The sequence below is a fragment of the Plectropomus leopardus genome, chromosome 13 (genome assembly GCF_008729295.1).
Source record: "Plectropomus leopardus isolate mb chromosome 13, YSFRI_Pleo_2.0, whole genome shotgun sequence".
NCBI lineage: Eukaryota > Metazoa > Chordata > Actinopteri > Perciformes > Serranidae > Plectropomus > Plectropomus leopardus.
The window spans coordinates 25,645,054-25,665,736 of NC_056475.1; the positions used below are offsets into that span (position 1 = coordinate 25,645,054).

The following is a 20,683-nucleotide window of genomic DNA, read 5'->3' on the forward strand; positions in this document are numbered from 1 at the left end:
TTTTGCTGTTTTGAGGTGTTTTCAGCTGTTTTTGAGACATGTCAATTTTGACATTTTTTGCCATACTATAGCCTTGCCTTTTCCGTCATTTTTTTCAACATGCATTTTTATTTTGTTTTTTTGGCTGTTTTTGCAACATTCTATTCTATGGCGTATCTGGGCACATTATTTTATGCTGTTTTGAGGTGTTTTGAGCTGTTTTTGAGACATGCCATTTTTTGACATTTTTTGCCATACTATAGCCTTGCCTTTTTGGTCATTTTTTCAACATGTATTAATTTGTTTTTTGGCAGTTTTTGCAACAGTCTATGCAATGATGTGTCTTGGCATGGTCATTTTTGCTGTTTTGGGGTTTTTTCAGCTGTTTTTGGGACATGCCATTTTTTGACATTTTTGCCATACTATAGCCTTGCCTTTTCCGTCATTTTTTCACATGCATTATTTGTTGTTTTTGGCAGTTTTTGCAACAGTCTATGCAATGGTGTGTCTGGCACACTATTTTTGCTGTTTTGAGTGTTTTCAGCTGTTTTTGAGACATGTCAATTTTGTCATTTTTGCCATACTATAGCCTTGCCTTTTCCGTCATTTTTTCAGAATGCATTTTCATTTTGTTTTTGTTATTTTTGCAACAGTCTATGCAATGGTGTGTCTTGGCATGTTATTTTATGCTATTTTGAGGTGTTTTCAGCTGTTTTTGAGACATGCCATTTTTGGACATTTTTGCCTTACTATAGCCTTGCCTTTTCCGTCATTTTTTCAGTATGCATTTTAATTTTGTTTTGGGCTGTTTTCGCAACATTCCATGCTGTGGTGTTCCTTGGGAAGATATTTTATGCTATTTTGAGGTGTTTTCAGCTGTTTTGGAGACATGCCATTTTTTGACATTTTTGCCATACTATAGCCTTGCTTTTTGGTCATTTTTTTACACATTATTAATTTGCTGTTTTTGGCAGTTTTTGCAACAGTCTATGCAATGGTGTGTCTGGGCACACTATTTTTTGCTGTTTTGAAGTGTTTTCAGCTGTTTTTGAGACATGTCAATTTTGTCATTTTTGCCATACTATAGCCTTGCCTTTTCCGTCATTTTTTCAGAATGCATTTTCATTTTGTTTTCTGTTATTTTTGCAACAGTCTATGCAATGGTGTGTCTTGGCATGTTATTTTATGCTATTTTAAGGTGTTTTCAGCTGTTTTTGAGACATGCCATTTTTGGACATTTTTGCCATACTATAGCCTTGCCTTTTTGGTCATTCTACATGGATTAAATTACTGTTTTCTGTTGTTTTTGCAACAGTCTGTGCAATGATGTGTCTGGGCACACTATTTTGTGCTGTTTTGAGGTGTTTTCAGCTGTTTTTGGGACATGCCATTTTTTGACATTTTTGCCATACTATAGCCTTGCCTTTTCCGTCATTTTTTCTACATGTATTAATTTGCTGTTTTTGGCAGTTTTTGCAACAGTCTGTGCAATAATGTGTCTTGGCATGGTCATTTTTGCTGCTTTGGGGTGTTTTCTGGTGTTTTTGGGACATGCCATTTTTTGACATTTTTGCCATACTATAGCCTTGACTTTTCTGTCATTTTTTCTACATGTATTAATTTGTTGTTTTTGGGAGTTTTTGCAGCAGTCTATGCAATGGTGTGTCTGGGCACACTATCTTTTGCTGTTTTGAGGTGTTTTCAACTGTTTTTGAGACATGTCGTTTTTGTCATTTTTAGCCATACTATAGCCTTGCCTTTTCCGTCATTTTTTCAACATGCATTTTTATTTTGGTTTGGGCTGATTTTGCAACATTCTATTTTATGGCATGTGTGGGCACATTTTTTTTTGCTGTTTCAGGTGTTTTCAGCTGTTTTTGAGACATGCCATTTTTTGACAGTTTTGCCAAACTATAGCCTTGCCTTTTTGGTCATTCTAACATGTATTGAATTACTGTTTTCTGTTGTTTTTGCAACAATCTATGCAATGGTGTGTCTTGGCATGGTCATTTTTGCTGTTTTGGGGTGTTTTCTGGTGTTTTTGGGACATGCCATTTTTTGACAGTTTTGCCTTACTATAGCCTTGCCTTTCGGTAATGTTTTAACATGCGTTATTTTGGTATTTTGGGTCGTTCTTGCAAAATTGTATGCCATGGTCTTCCTTGGCATGCTATTTTATGCTATTTTGAGGTGTTTTCAGCTGTTTTTGATACATGCCATTTTTGACATTTTTGCCATACTATACACTTGCCTTTTTGGTCATTTTTTCTACATGTATTAATTTGTTGTTTTCGGTAATTTTTGCAATAGTCTATGCAATGATGTGTCTTGGCATGGTAATTTTTGCTTTTTTGAGGTGTTTTCAGGTGTTTTTGGGACATGCCATTTTTTGACATTTTTGCCATACTATCGCCTTGCCTTTCCTGTAATTTTTTCAACATACATTGTTTTGGTGATTTGAGCTGTTTTTGGGCCATTTTTGCAACATTGTATACTATGGTGTTTCTTGGCACGCTATTTTATGTTGTTTTGAGATGTTTTCAGCTGTTTTTGAGATATTTCAATTTTTTAGCCATACTATAGCCTTGTCTTTTTAGTCATTTTTTCATCATGCAATTTTATTTTGTTTTGGGATGATTTTGCAACATTCTATGCTATAGTGGGTCTTTGCACACTATTTTATGCTGTTTTAAGGTGTTTTCAGTTGTTGAGAGGCCATATTTTGCCATTTCAGCCACACAATGAGAAGTACTATTTTGGATTGTTTTTTACTTTTGAAATGACATATTATACTATAACTCATTTTCTTACTGTGGATTTCAAGGGCTGCAACTGTTTCTGTCAGCTTTTGAAACTGCATGATCTCCAGCCTATGAAATCTGGTTATGTGGCTAAAAACTCTCTTACTACTGACATAATGTCAGACTTCAGTCTTTTAAATCTATTTTACAAGTATTCTAGTGTATGGTAGGTATTTATCCCTTCCGATGCAGTATTTATTCTTATAGATGCAGCAAAAGGATTACACTTTACATAACACCAATGAGACATTATGATGAAGCATAAATTCTTATAAATGCATCAATATGTACCTCACTTTACTTAACACATACACTGATAACTTATGATACTGAAGGGACTGTCATAACACACTGAGTACTTGCTACAGTTCATTGTTGATGTGTGAATAAGTCAGTATAGGTATTCATAATGCATTATAAACCCCAACAGTCAACCTCTATTTTATAGAGGTTGACTGATGGGGTTTATAATCCATAAGACACTTGCCACTTCTAAATCTTAAATGTTTTGACTGCTGATATCGTACAACAGTAAGCATTATGTGTGTTTATGAGTGAGTGAACTGCCAGAATGCACTGTGACACACTGGACCAATTGAAAGTTGGCAAAGTATTCCTTAAACAAAATGTGCAAACTATGTTTCCTTTATTTCCTTTATCTATTTGGCTTTTCTAAACTCATGACAGTCATAATCATACACATTGCTATTGTTTGTTGACATTGATTTTGGAAGTCAGTTCCTAGCACCTCCTTCCCAATGACATCATGCATGACATTAGAACCGGCAAACTCTGATTTGTGAAGTTTGTCTCTTGGCCAAGGTTTTATGACTTGATTATTGCCTAATCTGACAAAAATATTGTGTAGTCTGAACTCGGTATGAGGCTGACTAATTACACAAAACGTGTCATGTATTCAATCTAAATTTTTCTGGGCCCGGAGCAGAGTATGGAACCTAAGCTACCTGGCAGCTGGCTGCAACATCATGTTTATCTCACAGATATGACAGTGGTATATATTTTCTTATCTAGCTCTTTCTACAAAGACATATAAGCATATAACAAAACTTCAACTATTGCTTTAAGTCAGTTATGTCTGTATGATAACCTGCTTCTGCATACAAACCTACACAACATTTATACAGTAGAATCAATTTCTGTATCAACTATTATAAGTAATAAAGTATCATACTTTTTTCTGAGTTCATATCTTTTCAAAACTTTAAGTCAAACTGACAGCCTTATGCCTGATGGGATTGTGGAGGGTTTCTCTAAAGGTGAAGAATAAAAATACATCTGCACTTTTAGTTCAATGAAAAAGCTCAACAATCTTACACTCATGCCTTAATTTGGTCTCCAATTACGGGTTTTTAACCTTCTTAAAGGACAGACTTGGCTCAGAATAAGAATGTATGCAGATGACAAGAAGCACTTCAGTCCATTAACACTTTATGCTCAAATTTCCTCCAAATAGCTTCAATTATCCACCTTTCTGACTTGTATGGCCTCCATCAGCCCTAATTCAGTCCTTCAAATCTAAATTACTGAACCACCACACCTTAAAAACAGCTGAATAAATCATGAAAGTTTTCTTCTTTACTTCCCAAGATGTGGACTTTCACTCTTGCAAAAGGTTATGAAAAATGAGATGGAGACAACGTCATTTTCCTCATAATCATAAACTTTCAGCTTGAATCTGTTTGGGGTTTCCTGTTGTTTTTCTAAGCCCAGCACTTACTCAGAGGCATTTTCTGTCAGCCAAAAAAGCAAAACACCTGCTGTGACATCACTGAATGTATGTAAAGCAAAATACAGGACATTAATTACCATTACATCCAGGCCGTTCCTCTTAATAAAGCAACTGTGGCACCATGCGTAAAAGTGCAAAACCTATGTCTTATTTTGGAGACAGATATAGTGTCAGCTTCTGTGAGATGCTGGAGCCAGCTGTAACACACAGCTAACTATGGGCAACAAACAAGACGCTTTCTGCAAAACTTTGTTCTCTCTGCAGACTTTATTATGAACCTATCTACAAACGTATGTTATGACATATAGAGAAAAGCCCGAAACACTGGGAAAAGATCTGCTTTTTCAATAAAATGCAAAAGGAGGGCAAATTGTGCTCATCTGCCAAATTTTGTGGTTATGTTAGTGCCGGCATATAATTAGAGCAAATTCTTTTGTGGATAGGGTGCTAAAATGGGGCAGATTGCTGGTGCTAATTTTGCACAAATTAGTGTGCTTTTAGTGGGCGCATTCCATTCTTTGTGGCTCTGGCCCATAGAGTACACACAATTACTGGTTATGTAGAAGTGTCAAAAAAGTTTGTAGTCGTTTTATTTTTAAAAAATGACTTGCAGTAAATGCAATAGTGTAACCAATACAAGTCATTTTATACTAAAGCATGAACTAACTGCAGCAGGTTACCCTACACACTGAGTACATCTGGCAGTATATATCTGATGGAACTAAAGCAGTGTTAATATTCTTCACTAACACTCAGACAGACCTAACCACTGTTGTGTGTCATGAGTAATACTCAGATCTGAATCAGCGTCACCACGGCTGTGCGACTTTGAATGCTGGAAACTAATGTTCCTCACTTTAATCTCACAGTAACAAAAGAACACCTAAGGAGGAAATTGGATGAACATAGTCCTAAAAAGCCTGCAACCATTTCTACTTCACAAATATAAAATTCTAGAGATGTCTTTGTGTTTGTCCATGAGCAGGAGAGCAAATTAGAGAAAGAATAGAGAGAGAAAGAGATGAAGACAGAGAGAAACTGACATCTGTATTATGTACGACGGCACCAGCTTACTCACTGCTGGTGATCTCTACATATAATGAGGAGCGCAGCATGTCGGTGGCTTCCTGATGAAATCATTTTAGAGAACATGATTGAATTTAAGAACTCAGAGCTGTACATACTCATTGAACACAAGATCCGGGGCGAAGTAAAGCATCCTGCCGTTGACATTCTTATAGGACCTCCATCCCAGGGCAAACACCATCACACCCATCCATGAATGCTGAATGACTGTCATTTGGTCGTCCACATGGAGATTTCGAAAACCTAAGAGCAAAGATTCAGCATGATAAAATATGATGTGTTGTATTTTGTTCATTACGAGTCACAAGTTCTTGAACTTTTTACAGTGCCAGACTATCTGCATTAAAGGTTTACTCTGGAGGATTGTGACTTACTGTTTGCAAACATGCTCGCTAGCAAAAGCGAAAGTAAAAGCTCACCCCAGATTCACTCTCGTTTGGCATTTCGCTTCACTGTATTTGCATTTTTCTGCACTGTGTCTCTTGAATGCTTGCTGCTAACAATCTGGCACCAGGTCGCTTCTTTTTGTAGTGGGTAGAAGGTGATGATTAAAAGGAATTACCTCTGTATACTTTTTTTTGGAAACCCTGTATCGTATATCTTCTGAGTATCAATCATCCATACATTCATTCATTCATTCATTCATTCATGCATCCATCCATCCATCCATCCATCCATCCATCCATCCATCCATCCGTTTCTCCGGGACCGGGTCATGGGGGCAGCAGGCTGAGCAAAGAACTACAGATATCTCTCTCTCTCCAGCAATGCTTTCCAGGTCCTACTGGAGGATCCAGAGACGTTCCCAGGCCAGATGACATATACTGTATAATCCTTCCAGCTTGTTCTGGGTCTGCCTGGTTCTCTCCAATAGGAAGCACCCAGGAAGATCCTGATCCGTTGCTCAAACCACCTCAGTTGCCTCCTTTTGACACAAAGTAGATACGGCTCTATTCCGAGCTCCCTTCGGATGTCTGAGCCCCTCACCCTATGTCTAATGCTGAGCCTAGAAACCCTACAAAGGAAATTCATTTTGGGGACTGAAGATCTCATTCTTTTCGTCACTACCCAAAGCTCATGACAATTGATGAGGGCTGGGACGTAGATGGAACAGTACGTCGAGAGCTTTGTCCTCTGGCTCAGGTCTGTCCTTACCACAAGTGTCCAGTGCAGCGCCTGCATTACTGCTGATGCTACGCCAAACTGCCTATCCATCTTTTGCTTGTGAACAAGACCCCAAGATACTTGAACTCCTAGCTTGGATTTCAAACAACTCTTTTAAATATAATTAAGGGAAAACAGTGGGATTTCTTAATGGTTTTAATTGGTCTGCCTCCTACAGGCAGATAATTCTTTGTTTGTATAAATGATAATTTGTGAAGAAGCTGTAAAATTACTTGTGGAGTTTCCCAAGGATTGATCTTAGGGCAACTACTTTTTTTTTTTAAGATGATTTTTTTGGCATTTTTTCCTTTTTTAGACAGGACAGGAGTCTGCTAGCGTGAAAGGGGGAGAGAAAGGGGATGACATGCTGCAAAGGGCTGCAAGCTGGAATCAAACCCGTGGCCGCTGTGGCAAGGACACTGCCTTGATACATGGGGCGCCTGCTTTATCCACTGAGCCACCCGATGCCCCAGGCCCACTACTTTAGACTGTGAGGGCTCATGCTGCACACCTTCCATTTCTTGTTGACGGGTGCGTAGGAAGGACAATGAGGGTCTCAGAACCAAAACATATTTCTGAATAATGTAAAAGGTGAGTGTGTAAATTCTGCTTTTCTCCTCACACACGAACTACTTGTATATATTTGATACTCCTTGTTGTTGTCATTGGCTTTATGTAGCCATGTCTTTTATTGACACAAGACTAATCAATATGCTTATCCTTATTGTCTTAATTATACTGATATTTTGAGCTTTATTTCTGTGTAATGCCTTATCATTGGTCAGACTGAAATCTGACAGATAGCTGCAAAAATGAGGAACAAACAACAAACAATAAACAATAGCCCCTCAATTTGAAGGAGTCACGTGGTTAAGTGACTGAGAGGCATACGTGCTAACCACATCAAGAGCCTTGAATTAAGGTGGCCTGTAGAAGGGTAGTCAAAAAAAATGCTGTTAGTCAAGACACAAGCTTTTGTGGTCAGATGATAGAGCCTCCTGGCCAAAAAGTAAAGTGCTGTAGGGAAGCTTTCCTCAGCAGGGACATGAAATCTTGTTAGAAATAGAAAGAATGGCTAGAGTAAGTTACAGGCAGACACTGCTTCAGTCCGCTAAAAAACTGAAGCTTGGGACAAAGTTCACCTCTCAGCAGGACAATGACCCCAAGCAACACGAGTGGTTAAACAACAAAAATGTGAATGTTCTATAATGACCAATCTAATCGAGAATCTGTGGCACTCTGTGGTATCACCCAACAAGCCTGAAAAACCTTAACAACCAAGTGTGAATCTGCCATGAAGAACGAGGAAAAATCACTCCCAAATAGAGTGCAAGGCTTTACATACCTTTACACAAAGATTCAAAGTCGTTATTAAAGCAAACCGTGGCTCTACCAAGCACAAATATGTAAGGTGCGAATGCTTGTGCCAGCAGTTTTCAATTATCTTAAAAAAGGTGTGCTATAAGGAATGATTAATTTTGGTTAATTGGTTAAAGTCACTGTTAGAACATAAGGGTTTGCAAAAGAAATACTCAGTGGAAAATATGTGTTGGTATCTTTTGTAATAAAAACAGCTATGATAACTTTCAGAGGGACTGAATACTTTTGCAAGCCCCTGTGTAGTCACCACATAATTGTAACCATGCAGGACAGCATGCAAGACTTGACTTATACACTACATACAGTAGGTCTTTGTATGTTCTGTCCCGACAGCCAGTCACCCACTCTGTTTAGCTCACTTATGTTTTGTTTGGCTGCACAAATTGCTCCATAAGTGCATCAGTATTTGCTCTGTAAGTGGAAAACAAAATAAAATACAGCTTTTTACAGCTCAACCAGGATATTTCAGAGGTAAACTGACCATAAAAGTAAGTTCTCTACAACTTACCCTAACAGACTAGCAAAAACCTTGGATTAAAAAGGGAAATTCTATATCAGGTCACAGCTGGTGCAGTACAATCCAAGCCTCATTTATCCAGTCGTATGATCTGTACTTCCCAAACACATGCTCTTTCACTAAAACCCTACGATTTAAAATGGAAATGAAAGTGAAACCTACCCATGCTCCATAAAGCCAGACTCTTGTACTAAGGTTTTTTTAAGTGAAAATGCATGTTTGGGAAGTCCTCCGCTTACAACTAGATAAATAAGACTTGGATTTTACTGTGAGTTGTGAGAGAGTTTATAAAGGAATATATTGATACAGCTTTTCTGTTGTTAAACACAGTCCCCGATGACTTAAATTCATCACAAATTTTCTCTGTGAATGGATTCCTTGTTGAGCGTGGGGGCATGGTAGAAAAACAAAGTTTCTTGTCAAGGTAACACTGCACGACTTATTTATATACAAATGGTTGTTTTGTGAGTGAGGTATTCCTTCAGGCTTATGTTTCACCATATCTGCTTTTTATCATCAGCACAGCCTTTTCTCCATCTAAGATATACAGAAAGCCTCGTGTTTTAAATCCAGCAAGCTCATCATTTAGCTGTTCCAAAGAGCAGAACAAAAACATTTGTTGTGGCAGCTCATAGTTTTTCTGCTCTGAGGCCACTGTAATGACCTGCCACAGGATCTGAGAGCAGTGACCATATCTTAAAACATAAACTTAAAACCAGCAGTTTTAGCCCGATTTTTAAAAAATTAAATTGTATTTAATTATTTATTTTTATTCTATTTATCTTTTAAAATGATTTTGTTTCCTCTTATCTATTTTTAGTTTTATTTTATCTATTCTATTGGTTTATCATTTCTATTTCTCATGTGCATTTGTCTCAGACTGTTTACTGTCTTATTCCTCGAATTATCTGGTTGTGCTTAAAAAGTATCAAAATATTTTCAGATGTTATCTGTCCAGCTTTTGTAGATCATTTAGCTTGGAGAAGGCTCATTTTCTGTGACTGGAGGATAACAAAACTAAAGGTCTTTTTCTTTCTATCTGACAAAATCAAATTAAGGCGACAGATGTCTGGAGCTAGATTAAAGAGCCACAGCTGAAAAATGAAACAAGAGAGCCAGTTAACTGCAGTGTCAAAGGTTTGATAGCTCATATGAGATGGAACCATATTCATTACTTGTTATCATAGAAAGGACAAATACCCAGACTCCAAACCGTTTTTAAAGCTGCTATATGTTCTTTTTATATTAAACATCGATCAAATGGCTACTATTTTAAAAAGGAGTCACTCTTAGTTACAATGTTTCTCGTCTGAATTTGCAGTTCCCCCAGCTCTATAATTGTTTAAGCTTCTTTTAGCTTGTTGTTTTGGTTCTTTCATCAACTCTCACTGCTTTAATCAAGGCAGTTAATTAGCATTAAAAAACTGGGCTGCCCAGCACCAAACGGCAGATGGACACAGTTAACAAGTAGTTGGCGAACAACACTGCTTCAGAAATCTCAACTCCTGTCCTACCTGGCAGTCCTTTCGCCCATTTGACCACTTTGACCAGTTGTCTCTCTCCCAGCTCGTTGAGGCTGGTGAGCAGGGTGGCAGCTGAGTCTGGTTGGCCATAGTCGTGCCCTGCATTCACCACCTCAGGCTCAATGGACTCCAGGATGTTGAGGAAGACCATTTGGGAGTTGTAGTTCAGGCCCAGTTTAGGAGAGACATTCTGGATGACCTCTGAATGGTCCTGAGGAGGATGATCATCTTCAGGGTTCCTCTGTTGTCCGATCTTCTTTAGTTTACGGGCTATGGACAAAAGCAAGAAATCAAGAAACATTTAATGTATTATGTATTGTTATTGTTTTAGGCTATTTTGTCACATAAGCAGCAAACAAGCAACCTTGGTGCTTTGCTCTCCAATCTAACAAATGTGTTTAGTGAATTAAACTAAAGTTTGATACGTTCAAATGACACTTTTTTGCCCATTGACACTAAACATAGAGAAAAATTGTCCAAAAGGCAGGTGTATAATTCATCAGTTAAGGTTTGATACTGATTGGTTTTAACTGACAGCTTTGTGCAAAGCTATAATTGTAGCTGCTATAAGATCTTTAACCCTTTGAAACCTGAGCAAATTGGTTTGATTTCTTTCAAAAACATGTGAAGAGGGCAATGAGAAATGAAAGAAGAAATGACCCACACATTAGCAAGAGATTAGCAAAAGGTACAAGACAATTATCTGAAAATTAGTCATAAAAAAGGAAAAAATAAATGACAAAAAACAAACAGAAAAGACATGGAAAAAGTGCTTAAAAATGTAGAGCAATTGTGTAACATAATTTCAAATATGTAATTATGATAATTATGAATATAGTTTTCCCCTGGCTTTTCTCTTTTTTTACCTAAACATTTTCCCTAGCTTAAAAAAAAAATTCAAACTAATACTAATTTCTTGCAAAATTTGTACAACATTTCTTACCAAGTGCATCGTTGCCCCCCACCCCCAAGGTTTTTGAAAGACATTGCACCAATTTGCTCAGCGTTTAAAGGTAAAGACACTTGAAACTTGAAAGGCGTCTGAATGCAGCACAAGAAAAATTAGTCGCTCCACCTTAAAAGGCTTAACTGCAAAACTTGACCATTACAACTTAATGCGTTACTAAAATAACAGCCTGAACATACAGTGTTCATACTATGGCTAGTTAATTTGTCCAAACATTAGAGAAAACTTCAGCTGACATTGAATGCAATTCTATTTCAAAATCATCTCTTGGAAATGTCTCATACTGCAGCTGTGGGTTTTAAGTAACCTTTTGAAGGAAATATCAATTTTACCCAACAATAACCAGACTGATCTACTAATAGCTTTGAAGGTATTGAATCATATTTCGTTTGAAAGAAAATTCTCCGAGCAGATGAGCCTCATCTGGTGGAAAGGCTTGTGGTCATCATGTATGAGAGATCACTGCAGATGCAGATATATAAATGATTTTTCTCCCCCATTATCACCAGTTTTCTCCCAAGACGGGAGAGTTGAAAATCCCTTGAACTATACCACTCACTAAATTATGCACATTTGCATTGCATGTATGTTTTCTTATGCACTGCAAAGCATATAGGGATTAAGATCAACAAAGGGATAATAATGCATGCTTTAAAAACCTGCTTCCTATCTGCAGTGACAAAAGCTGCAATTTCTTTCCCCTCAAACGCTTTAACTGCAGAAGCACCAGCTCCATATGACAACATGCACTGACAAACTAATAGTACCCATAGTCTTTGATTTGGTGGAGTAGACTGTAAGTAGCAATACAACTAGAATGGATTAATTATATTTTGCTACACAGCTGCTAAATACATTTTGATTCTTTAAAAGTCGGGTTTAAAACCACATTTCACTGCACTCAGCAACTAACTGTTGTATTTCCTCAAGTTATAGAGCTGTGAACAGTTACGCTTCAGCTCAGTCTGTTATTTCAGAACAACAGCTTGTGCTGGAGAATGAGTAACAGACATAAATGGTGACTGTGTTAAGTGCACTGAAGACCAGACATTTCTGTTATTAACTCAACTTTGTTACAGTGTGCAAATACGGATACGCTCTTTAATGTAGTCTGATTTATTTGTCAATGAGTCTGGTTTAGCTTTAAGAGGTAAAAAAAATGCAGAGAATTAACCAATGAGGCGACATAATGATATAACGTTAGTTGTGATGCCATTGCCTCTTGCTGCTTCTGTGTAGAGAGTCTCATTAAAACTTCAGCCTGACTTTGAGTTCAGTTGGATAAATATTGAATTGCCAGTTATAGACAGGACTTAAGTCTCTCTAAAAAAGTAGCAAAGACAATTGCAGATTACATATAAATGATAATTGGCAAGTCTCACATTTCCATGTCTGATCCAATAACAAACATTTCAAATAAAAATGCTTAATTAAAAATTCCTCCGCTGGATTCTCAATTGTGACACAGGAAGGCATCTGATATTTGCAGAGTACAGTGTAAATAGGTTGGGTTAAGCTAACCTTTAGATCCCCATGCTTGAGTCGAAGCCAGTATAAACTGGAGTTTGACATCCAACTGACAGATTCAAGAATGGCCTTTGTTAGATTCACAGATTGCACTTGGAGAAACAATTAAAGGAACACTTCGCCCTCAAAGTGACCATTTGTATAATAATTATTCACCCCATGTTACATTAAATTCCTGAAGAAAACTTTATCTCACCTGCCTCCACAGTGAACAAAGAATCCAAAAACTGAGAAAATTGTTGAAAATGAATTGGAGTAAATGGGGGCCATATTTAACAACAGAAAAACATCATATGCTCATATGGTCATATGCTCAGTACTTCCCAAACACATGCATTTCCCTAAAACCTTACTATTTTAAACAATTCCGCACAAACAGTCTCACACATAGACGAGTAGTGAGTCTGGGCACGTGTATACGTCGAACCCTGCTTGTGTGTTCCACTGAAATCCTGCCTCCCCGCTTGTGTATTGGCCAGGCATTGGTGAGTGACAGCAGAACTGCGGGCCAATGAACGAGCTTGGAGATTGGATTTCGAGCTGAGTTCAATTGCCCAGGTGCGTTACTTGTCCATGAGTACTGTATATGCAAAAGTGTTATAAATAGTAATGTTTTAGAGAAAATTCACATGATTGGGAAATACTGAGCATATTACTGGATAAACGAGACTGATTATACTGCAAAAGCACAAGTTAAACAGGTGTTTAGATCAGGCTGTTCTCATAAACCTTGCATACGTTTTGCCACGAAAATAATGCACCCAAATTTGTACATATCCCATGTAATCATGAGCCAGTAATTTATACATATCCTATGCTGAAAGGCTGCAATTACGTGATTATTGTGCTGATAGAAGTAAACAAGGAAGCAGTCCCTAGTATGTCTGTAAGGAAGTAGGCTGGGGTGGTGAATAGGTAAAAAAAAACACCACATTTTAACCCTAGGACTTTTACCAGGTGACGCATGCTCCTAACCATGTGAACTTTGAGTGAACTCTGAGTCATTTTATGGTATATCATCACCATATTTCTTTTCCTAAATCTAACCTTTGCCATGTTATGTTAAATACATAATTTTTTGTTAAGGACATAACGTAACATAATCGTTGTGCGGTAATTTGTAGAATATCATACAGACCACTGTACATGCATTTTTATATCACAGAATATCACATTAGCCACTTCAGGAGGATACGTTGGTGTTCAAATGGTTTTGCTGTTGTTAAACGCGGCCCCCATTTACCTTAATTTACTGAAAATTTTCTCTTACTTTGGGTTCTTCATTTATTGTGGAGGCATGCAAAAAAAACAAAGTTTCCTTCACAAATTCTAGGTAACACAGGGCGAGTAACTGAAAACAAAATTATTGTTTTAGGGGTGAACTATTCCTTTAACTGATCATGATGATCACCTGTCTGCATAAATAATCGATGTGCGTTGGCTGGCTAACACACTGAGCTGTCAGTATGATAAATTGTTTCCAGCTAAAACTGACCTCCAGTGAATGAGCTGCAGACTCATCCATTACCAGCCCATTTATGCTCAGATCGAACTGCACATGTAAAATTTATTGGAAATTTTCTCCTCAATATACTCACATTTTTGGTCCAGTTCCCTCTATGTCATTACCTGTCTCATCCCCATTATGATCACCATCTTTTTCCTAACTATCTTTTCAGGCTGCCAGCTGTGACTTGATTGCACAAAAAAAAACCAAAAAAAAAAAAAAAACCACGCAGGTCAGTTTAGCACTTTTTTCTCCTCTTGAAATCCCTTTTTGTAATGTGTGCCTGTGCAGATCCCACTTTACACTCACTTTGGTGTCCAGGTTGTAGATGTCATTACATCATTAGCTCACTGATGTAAGTTGTATTTCTGGATGTGTATAAGGGAGCAGTCAGTGTGTCAGAAAGTCTGACTGAGAGAAGTGAGAGGGGTCTGATAGAGCTTTCACAAAGTCTCCTGTCACTTTCCTATTCTTAAACCATCTACTCTTTATTTTGTACTTTAAATGCCAAGGTTAGGACATGAAATAACGTGAATCAAGGCTGGAAATGAAAAGATAACAATGTTTAATTGTTCAAATTAAATATCAAAGGTCAGAATATTTACTTGGAATCACAAATTGTAGTGTCTTGGAAAAATGCAAAATCTGCTGCTACTGAACTCAAGTGACATATTTATGAAAAGCCAGGGCCATTATCTCTTAATTATGGCATGCTTTATTCAACTTACACCAAACATAACCATTAACTAGGACCAAGCAATTGATATCGAATTTTCCTGCCCTGTTTTTATATTTAAACATTAAACTGTGCTGTCTTGTGTTTATTATAGTAATGGTAGTATTTGAAGTATCATTTTGACAGTATTCAATTTAATGTTTGCAAAGATGAATTTCAGTATTATTTACTATTATTATTCTATTATAACTCTAAATAAAACCATTATCACCTTGTTATTACTGACATGCCCCCTGTCTCTATTTGCAATATATTCCATAACATTACTGTAGACTTAAATAATTAATTTTACCATTACATTTCCAGTGCATATTATCAAGATATTTACTTGTTACTACCTCTGTAATACCAAAGCATCTCCCCATTATTATCCACAGTATAATGTAATCCATAGTTCTTCCCTAAAACTGTACAAGTCAGGGTTCAGTGATTTATGAGGACCTCAGTACTGAGTCACCACTGGTTTGCATTTGGAAGAGGTAGATGTTAATTTATGAATGACTAACTGGGGGAAGGCACTGGGACAGATGAGGAGATGCTGCAAATTTCAAATCTCCAAACTGGTTCAAAACAACACTTGGGGATTGCTCAGAATACGTTTTATGAGGAAATGGACTTTTTCGGCTACTTCTGAGACAGATGGATTGCAGTTAAATACGAACAGAGGGGTGAACTTGAGTCCCATGACTTGGACAAAATAACAAATTTGATGACTTTGGACTTGACAAAATCGAAAGAAGACTCAACATGGACTTCAGCACCAATGACTCGTGACTTTACTTAGACTTGAGCCTTTTGACTTGAAAATACTCAATATCTTCCCCAAAGCACAAAGATTAAAGTATGTTATTCAAAAGTATGCCAATTCATTTACCTTTTTTTCTGAATCAACTAACATTAGTGTTAATCTGTTAGTATCATTTTAAAATAAAATCTAAACAACATACATTATCACTTTAGAAGTAATTGGGGTGGGGGGAGTTAAGTTTTCAACAAACAGACAGGACAGAAACTTTCAGAATGTATTAATTGTTTGAATTAACTATTCAGTTCAGTTTCAACAGTTTTAACAAATAAATGCAATTTTTAAAATTCATCTTTTGATCTTTTTAAAATTTAGTAATATTATTCTGTTGTTAAAATTAGATTTGTTGAAAAGCACGTTCTGACTTGGTCCGTAACCAAAATTAAAATTGTAGAACTTTGGACTTGACTTGAGACTTGTCAGTCTTGTCAGATTGTCAGACTTTTCAGATTTGTTTTGAGTCAAGACTGACAAATCAGTCTGACAAATCAGGGTTCCAGTGTCAAAGTCTTGCACTTTGTCCATCAGATATCCGCCCCTACCACCTTGTTGTGAAGCCTACATGGTACATGAAAGTAGTGTTTTGTTACCCAAAAAAAGTTTTGACCTTCAACATAATCTAGGCAGCGATTCCATTGCCAAGACAACCAAATGAAGAAAGCAGTTTTGTGACATACAAATGTGGTTTCATTGAGACAGGGTTGCCTGACAAACGTTTTTTCTGATAAAGGTTAGTCATCACAAAAGAGTTTTAAACCAAAGTGAAATAAATCTATCCACTGGACTGATTTTTTGAATAAGTAATATATTTAAAGTGACAATGCAATGATGCCAGGACTGTCTTACATCACTGCACTGCCCTCTTTGATATTTAGAAGTTGCAGGAGAATGGCAGCTTGTGTCAATCATTAACTAACTTTTACTCTGTGCTAGTGCTTTTGTACACTTTAGGTTAGGAACAGAAGTTGTTCTGGAAGACTTATGAAAGTCAGGGGTAGAGGTTGTAAACTAGACTTTTAGTATGATCAAATCTGTGAGATATATTTGCATTTCAACATAAGAAGCCTGAGTTCAGCTGTGCAGTGAGTTGCTTCAGGTTGCTGAAAAAGAGACAGCTCTCAGGGTTTGGCCTCTTTGCTCAGCTTCTATTTGTGGATGGCATTAACATTCCAGGAATAACATGGAATTCAAATTATAAAAATGAAAACTTTGAGCAATTTATAATAACTATGGTTTTCAGTCTTGAACAGATGCCAAACTCAACAAACACAAGCTTCTGAGTTTTCATTTTTTCTTTCCAGACCGTCCAAACCAGCTGAAAATGAAACAAATATCTTAGCGATATGATCTAATTATACTAATTCTATAATTTAACTAATACATCTGTAAAAACATTTGCAATTTTGCAATGAATCAATCAAAGTCCGATTAGTCAAATGAGAAACTTCCCTTTCTTTCAGTATTTTATGACTTGGATTAAAGTTTTTAAGGAAAAACCTCACAGGATAATAAGACCAAATGTATAATTTTTCTGCCTCCACTTTTATAAATGATTGTAATAAATTTTCCTGTGAAATGCCGTGAGTGAATTACATGTCCAGGATGAGAAGAAAATAAGTGGAAAGAGGCTCTTTTTAGCTACAACTAGAAAAGGTGTGCCTTTTTACTTACAATCGCAGCATTAGATCACATTTTCCCTCCATGGGTTTGTCAGTGACTGGTGGCAAAATTACCAGCATGTCTGCTGCTTTAATTCACATGTCTCATGTCAGCTTTGTGCTTCCAATTTTCACCGTTACCAGAATGGGAAAATGGAAGAGAGTGAAAATTGAACACAAGACTAAAATTAGTCCACTACATGTCAATCTTTACAGCCTAATATGACGAACAGGTCTGGGTGACAGTAAGGAGAAGTGAATGGAATAGGTCTAAATTGCATGGCAGCTCAGTCAGGGGCTTGATTATCAGTAACATCCCCTATTGTGATGATGCTGCAATTGAAGACAGCCAGCAAAGATGTGCAGTGCAGAGAGAATAAAGTACTTGGTCTTGGGAAACCATTAATAGTTTCACTTTTAGGACTTCACTTTCTCTATGCTTTGTTCATTCAGTTTATATAGTGCACAGTGTTTAGCAAAGTCTATACTGCACAGATCTATATATTTGAAATGCTTTTTCCTACTGCACACATCTTTTCTGAAGGGAAATGAGACTGATGATAAAAGGTACTGCTACGAAAATAATAAATTCTTAGTAATTCTACAAATAATCGCAGCAATAAAACTAGAAAAGTGCTCTCAGTAGAGGCGGCTGCATTCTGGCTGCTGGGCTGATCACAGCCAATCTAAACAATTCAGCAGATGCGCTGCATCACATATTAATTTTTCATATATTTCATTCATAACTGGACTTTTACTGGTACTGATCTTATCAAACTTGACAACATAAAGAATCTAAATGATGGGATGTCCGTTTATACAATATCTTACTGGAAATAAACAGGGACCAAAAAATATTGGTCCTAGCAACAGAATAGCAATGAAACGGTCAATTAAATTTATCTTTTTCTGTGTAGGATATAACATTTTTTCCCCAATTAAATGGTTTTTTTTTTGGGAGATTTTCCTTATCTGCTGTGAGGGTCCAAGGACAGAGGATGTCGTATGCTTGTGAAGCCTTCTGCAGCAAATTGTGATTTGTGATAATGGGCTTGATAAATGAAATTGACTTGACTTGACTTGAACTACAATAAACACAATTGAAACATACAAAGTGACAATTTAAAACTACTTAACCTTCTCACTTACATATGGCAGAAGCACAATTATAAAAAAAAGACCAACAAAATCTCAGAGTCTACAAAAATCAGGCAATTTATACATCTTGTGACGGGTCTAACTTTAGTGCGAATATATCAGGTATGGAATGAATTTGCAGATGCTTTAGTTAGAAATAAGGCCAAACTTTTCTATTGATATTAGTTATTGAACCACAGAGATACTCTAAATGTGTCCTGCAACAAACTTGGTAAGGCTTGTTGTTTTTAGCTTAGCTGATTTCCAGAAAACTTGGAGCCCCTAACAGCCGGTTAAGAGGAGTGAAGAGTCAGCAGTCAATTAATAAATGTATAAAACAGTCAAAAATAAATGTACTTTTTCAACAATTGTGAATAACCCCTGCAACAAGAGGACCATGAGCAATCAATCATAAATGTGCAAAAAAAATATTAGGCTGATTGGTCCAGTAGTTTGCAAGATCAGCTTTAGACAAATGGCTACACACGCACACACACACACTCACTTACATATGCGCACACACACGGCCAGAGATAATAAAATAACTGTTTCTTTTAAAGGCAGATTTTAGCATGTCAATCCATCCTACCTCCAAGAGTCATTCCAGCTTCAAAACACTTCTTCAGCCGACAAGATGGGCAATTCTTTCTTCTTAGCTTATCAATAGTGCAGTCGTTCTTGCTTGCACACAGGTATTTCTGTTTGCCTGTGCAGACAGAGAAACCACAAGTTACTTGTAGGATGCACCATCATCAATTGGATACACATGACCTGTAAACATTCATACATCTCATACATTCCAACTGAAATAAAAGGCAACAGGTTCAGCTGCTGAATACTGGCAGCAAAGCGGAAAAACTCTAACCGGTACCTTCTGCAGCTCGTTTGAAGAAAACCTTGCAGCTGCCACAGGTGAGTGCGCCATAATGGCAGCCAGATGCCTCGTCTGAACAGATCAGGCACGTCCTCTGTGGTGGAAAGAAGAACTCCATGGGGAACATGTGCTCTCTGCCAGCCTCGAACCTGCAGCCAGACATATAAAACAAAACTTCTGTAAACCATGAACAGCTGCAGGACACTGCGATAAAAACAAGTTACTGATCCCTCAGTTGATAAATGATATTATGTCTTAATAATATCATTTATTTACAATAGAACTCATTGATGATATTCTCCAGCTTAAGCGTATCAGCTGGATTACTGCACAATCATTTATTATCCATTGTTTAAGTTAGTCACTCGTTTGTATTCTGCGTCTCTTTAATATCTTGAGGCGCTATTATTTAATTTTCGGACAAATAAAGCTTAACCTTGAGCATGTTCATACACTAATCGCTTTTTTCTAGTTATTAAATAATGTCCAAACTGTAACCACGGAGCAGTTAGTGTTCACTAATCGGCCCCTCAGAGCGCGATTTAAGGAGGGCAGAGAGTGTGATGACTGAGAATGGTGTGGGAAAGATTTCAGCGCCAACACCGTCACCAAGGGTGGGGGTGGCTGGAGGGGGGGCGAGATGGGTGTCCTCTTTCAGCCTTGAACACAGAGAGATTGGAAAAGGCTCAGACATAACGTTGCCTCAGTGACGTGCAAGTTTGATTTCAAGGTTCACTGTAAAAGAGACAAGGATGAGATGCGTTTAGCTAAAGAGCCTCCACTGTGTCCGCACTGAATGTGGGGTGACGGAACACAAAAGGACAAAAAAATAAAAAATAAAATAAAATTTAAAAAAATAAATAGAAACTGATATTGCACAATGAAAATTAATTACACTGTACATCTAATCATTAAGAAGCCATCTATACAATGTTAACCCTTTGAAACCTGAAGCGACATCCGTTTTTTGTGCTGCCTTCAGCAAATTAGTGCAATTTCTCTTAAAAAGATAGAGGGACAGTCCAATGAGCAACTCGGCAAATGTTCCATATATTGTTAGAAATTGGATCAACAACTGTTAATAATCCCAAATGCAACAGATGCAAAACACTTTGGGCTGGTTATATTTGCATGTAATAAGAGATATTTTTTTCCACAAACCTTACTAAAATTGTTCCTCATTATCCACGATTGCATATCCTAACCCCTGCAATAGTTTTTCTTTTTTTTTAAATAACTTCCTGCTGCAGCTTCTCACTTGGTTCAAATCCA

At 37.2% G+C, this 20,683-nt stretch overlaps 1 protein-coding gene across 1 annotated transcript in view; it reads right to left on the reverse strand.

Moving 5' to 3' along the window:
- Positions 1–20,683, reverse strand: part of ar (androgen receptor) — a 62,790-nt gene that overhangs the window by 34,336 nt on the left and 7,771 nt on the right. Inside the window, exons 2-5 of the mRNA XM_042498683.1 lie at positions 19,409–19,560; positions 19,127–19,243; positions 10,192–10,470; positions 5,715–5,859 (exon numbers count right to left, since the gene is read on the reverse strand). Coding sequence (XP_042354617.1) covers positions 5,715–5,859; positions 10,192–10,470; positions 19,127–19,243; positions 19,409–19,560 — 693 coding nt within the window. The remainder of the gene's footprint in view (positions 1–5,714; positions 5,860–10,191; positions 10,471–19,126; positions 19,244–19,408; positions 19,561–20,683) is intronic.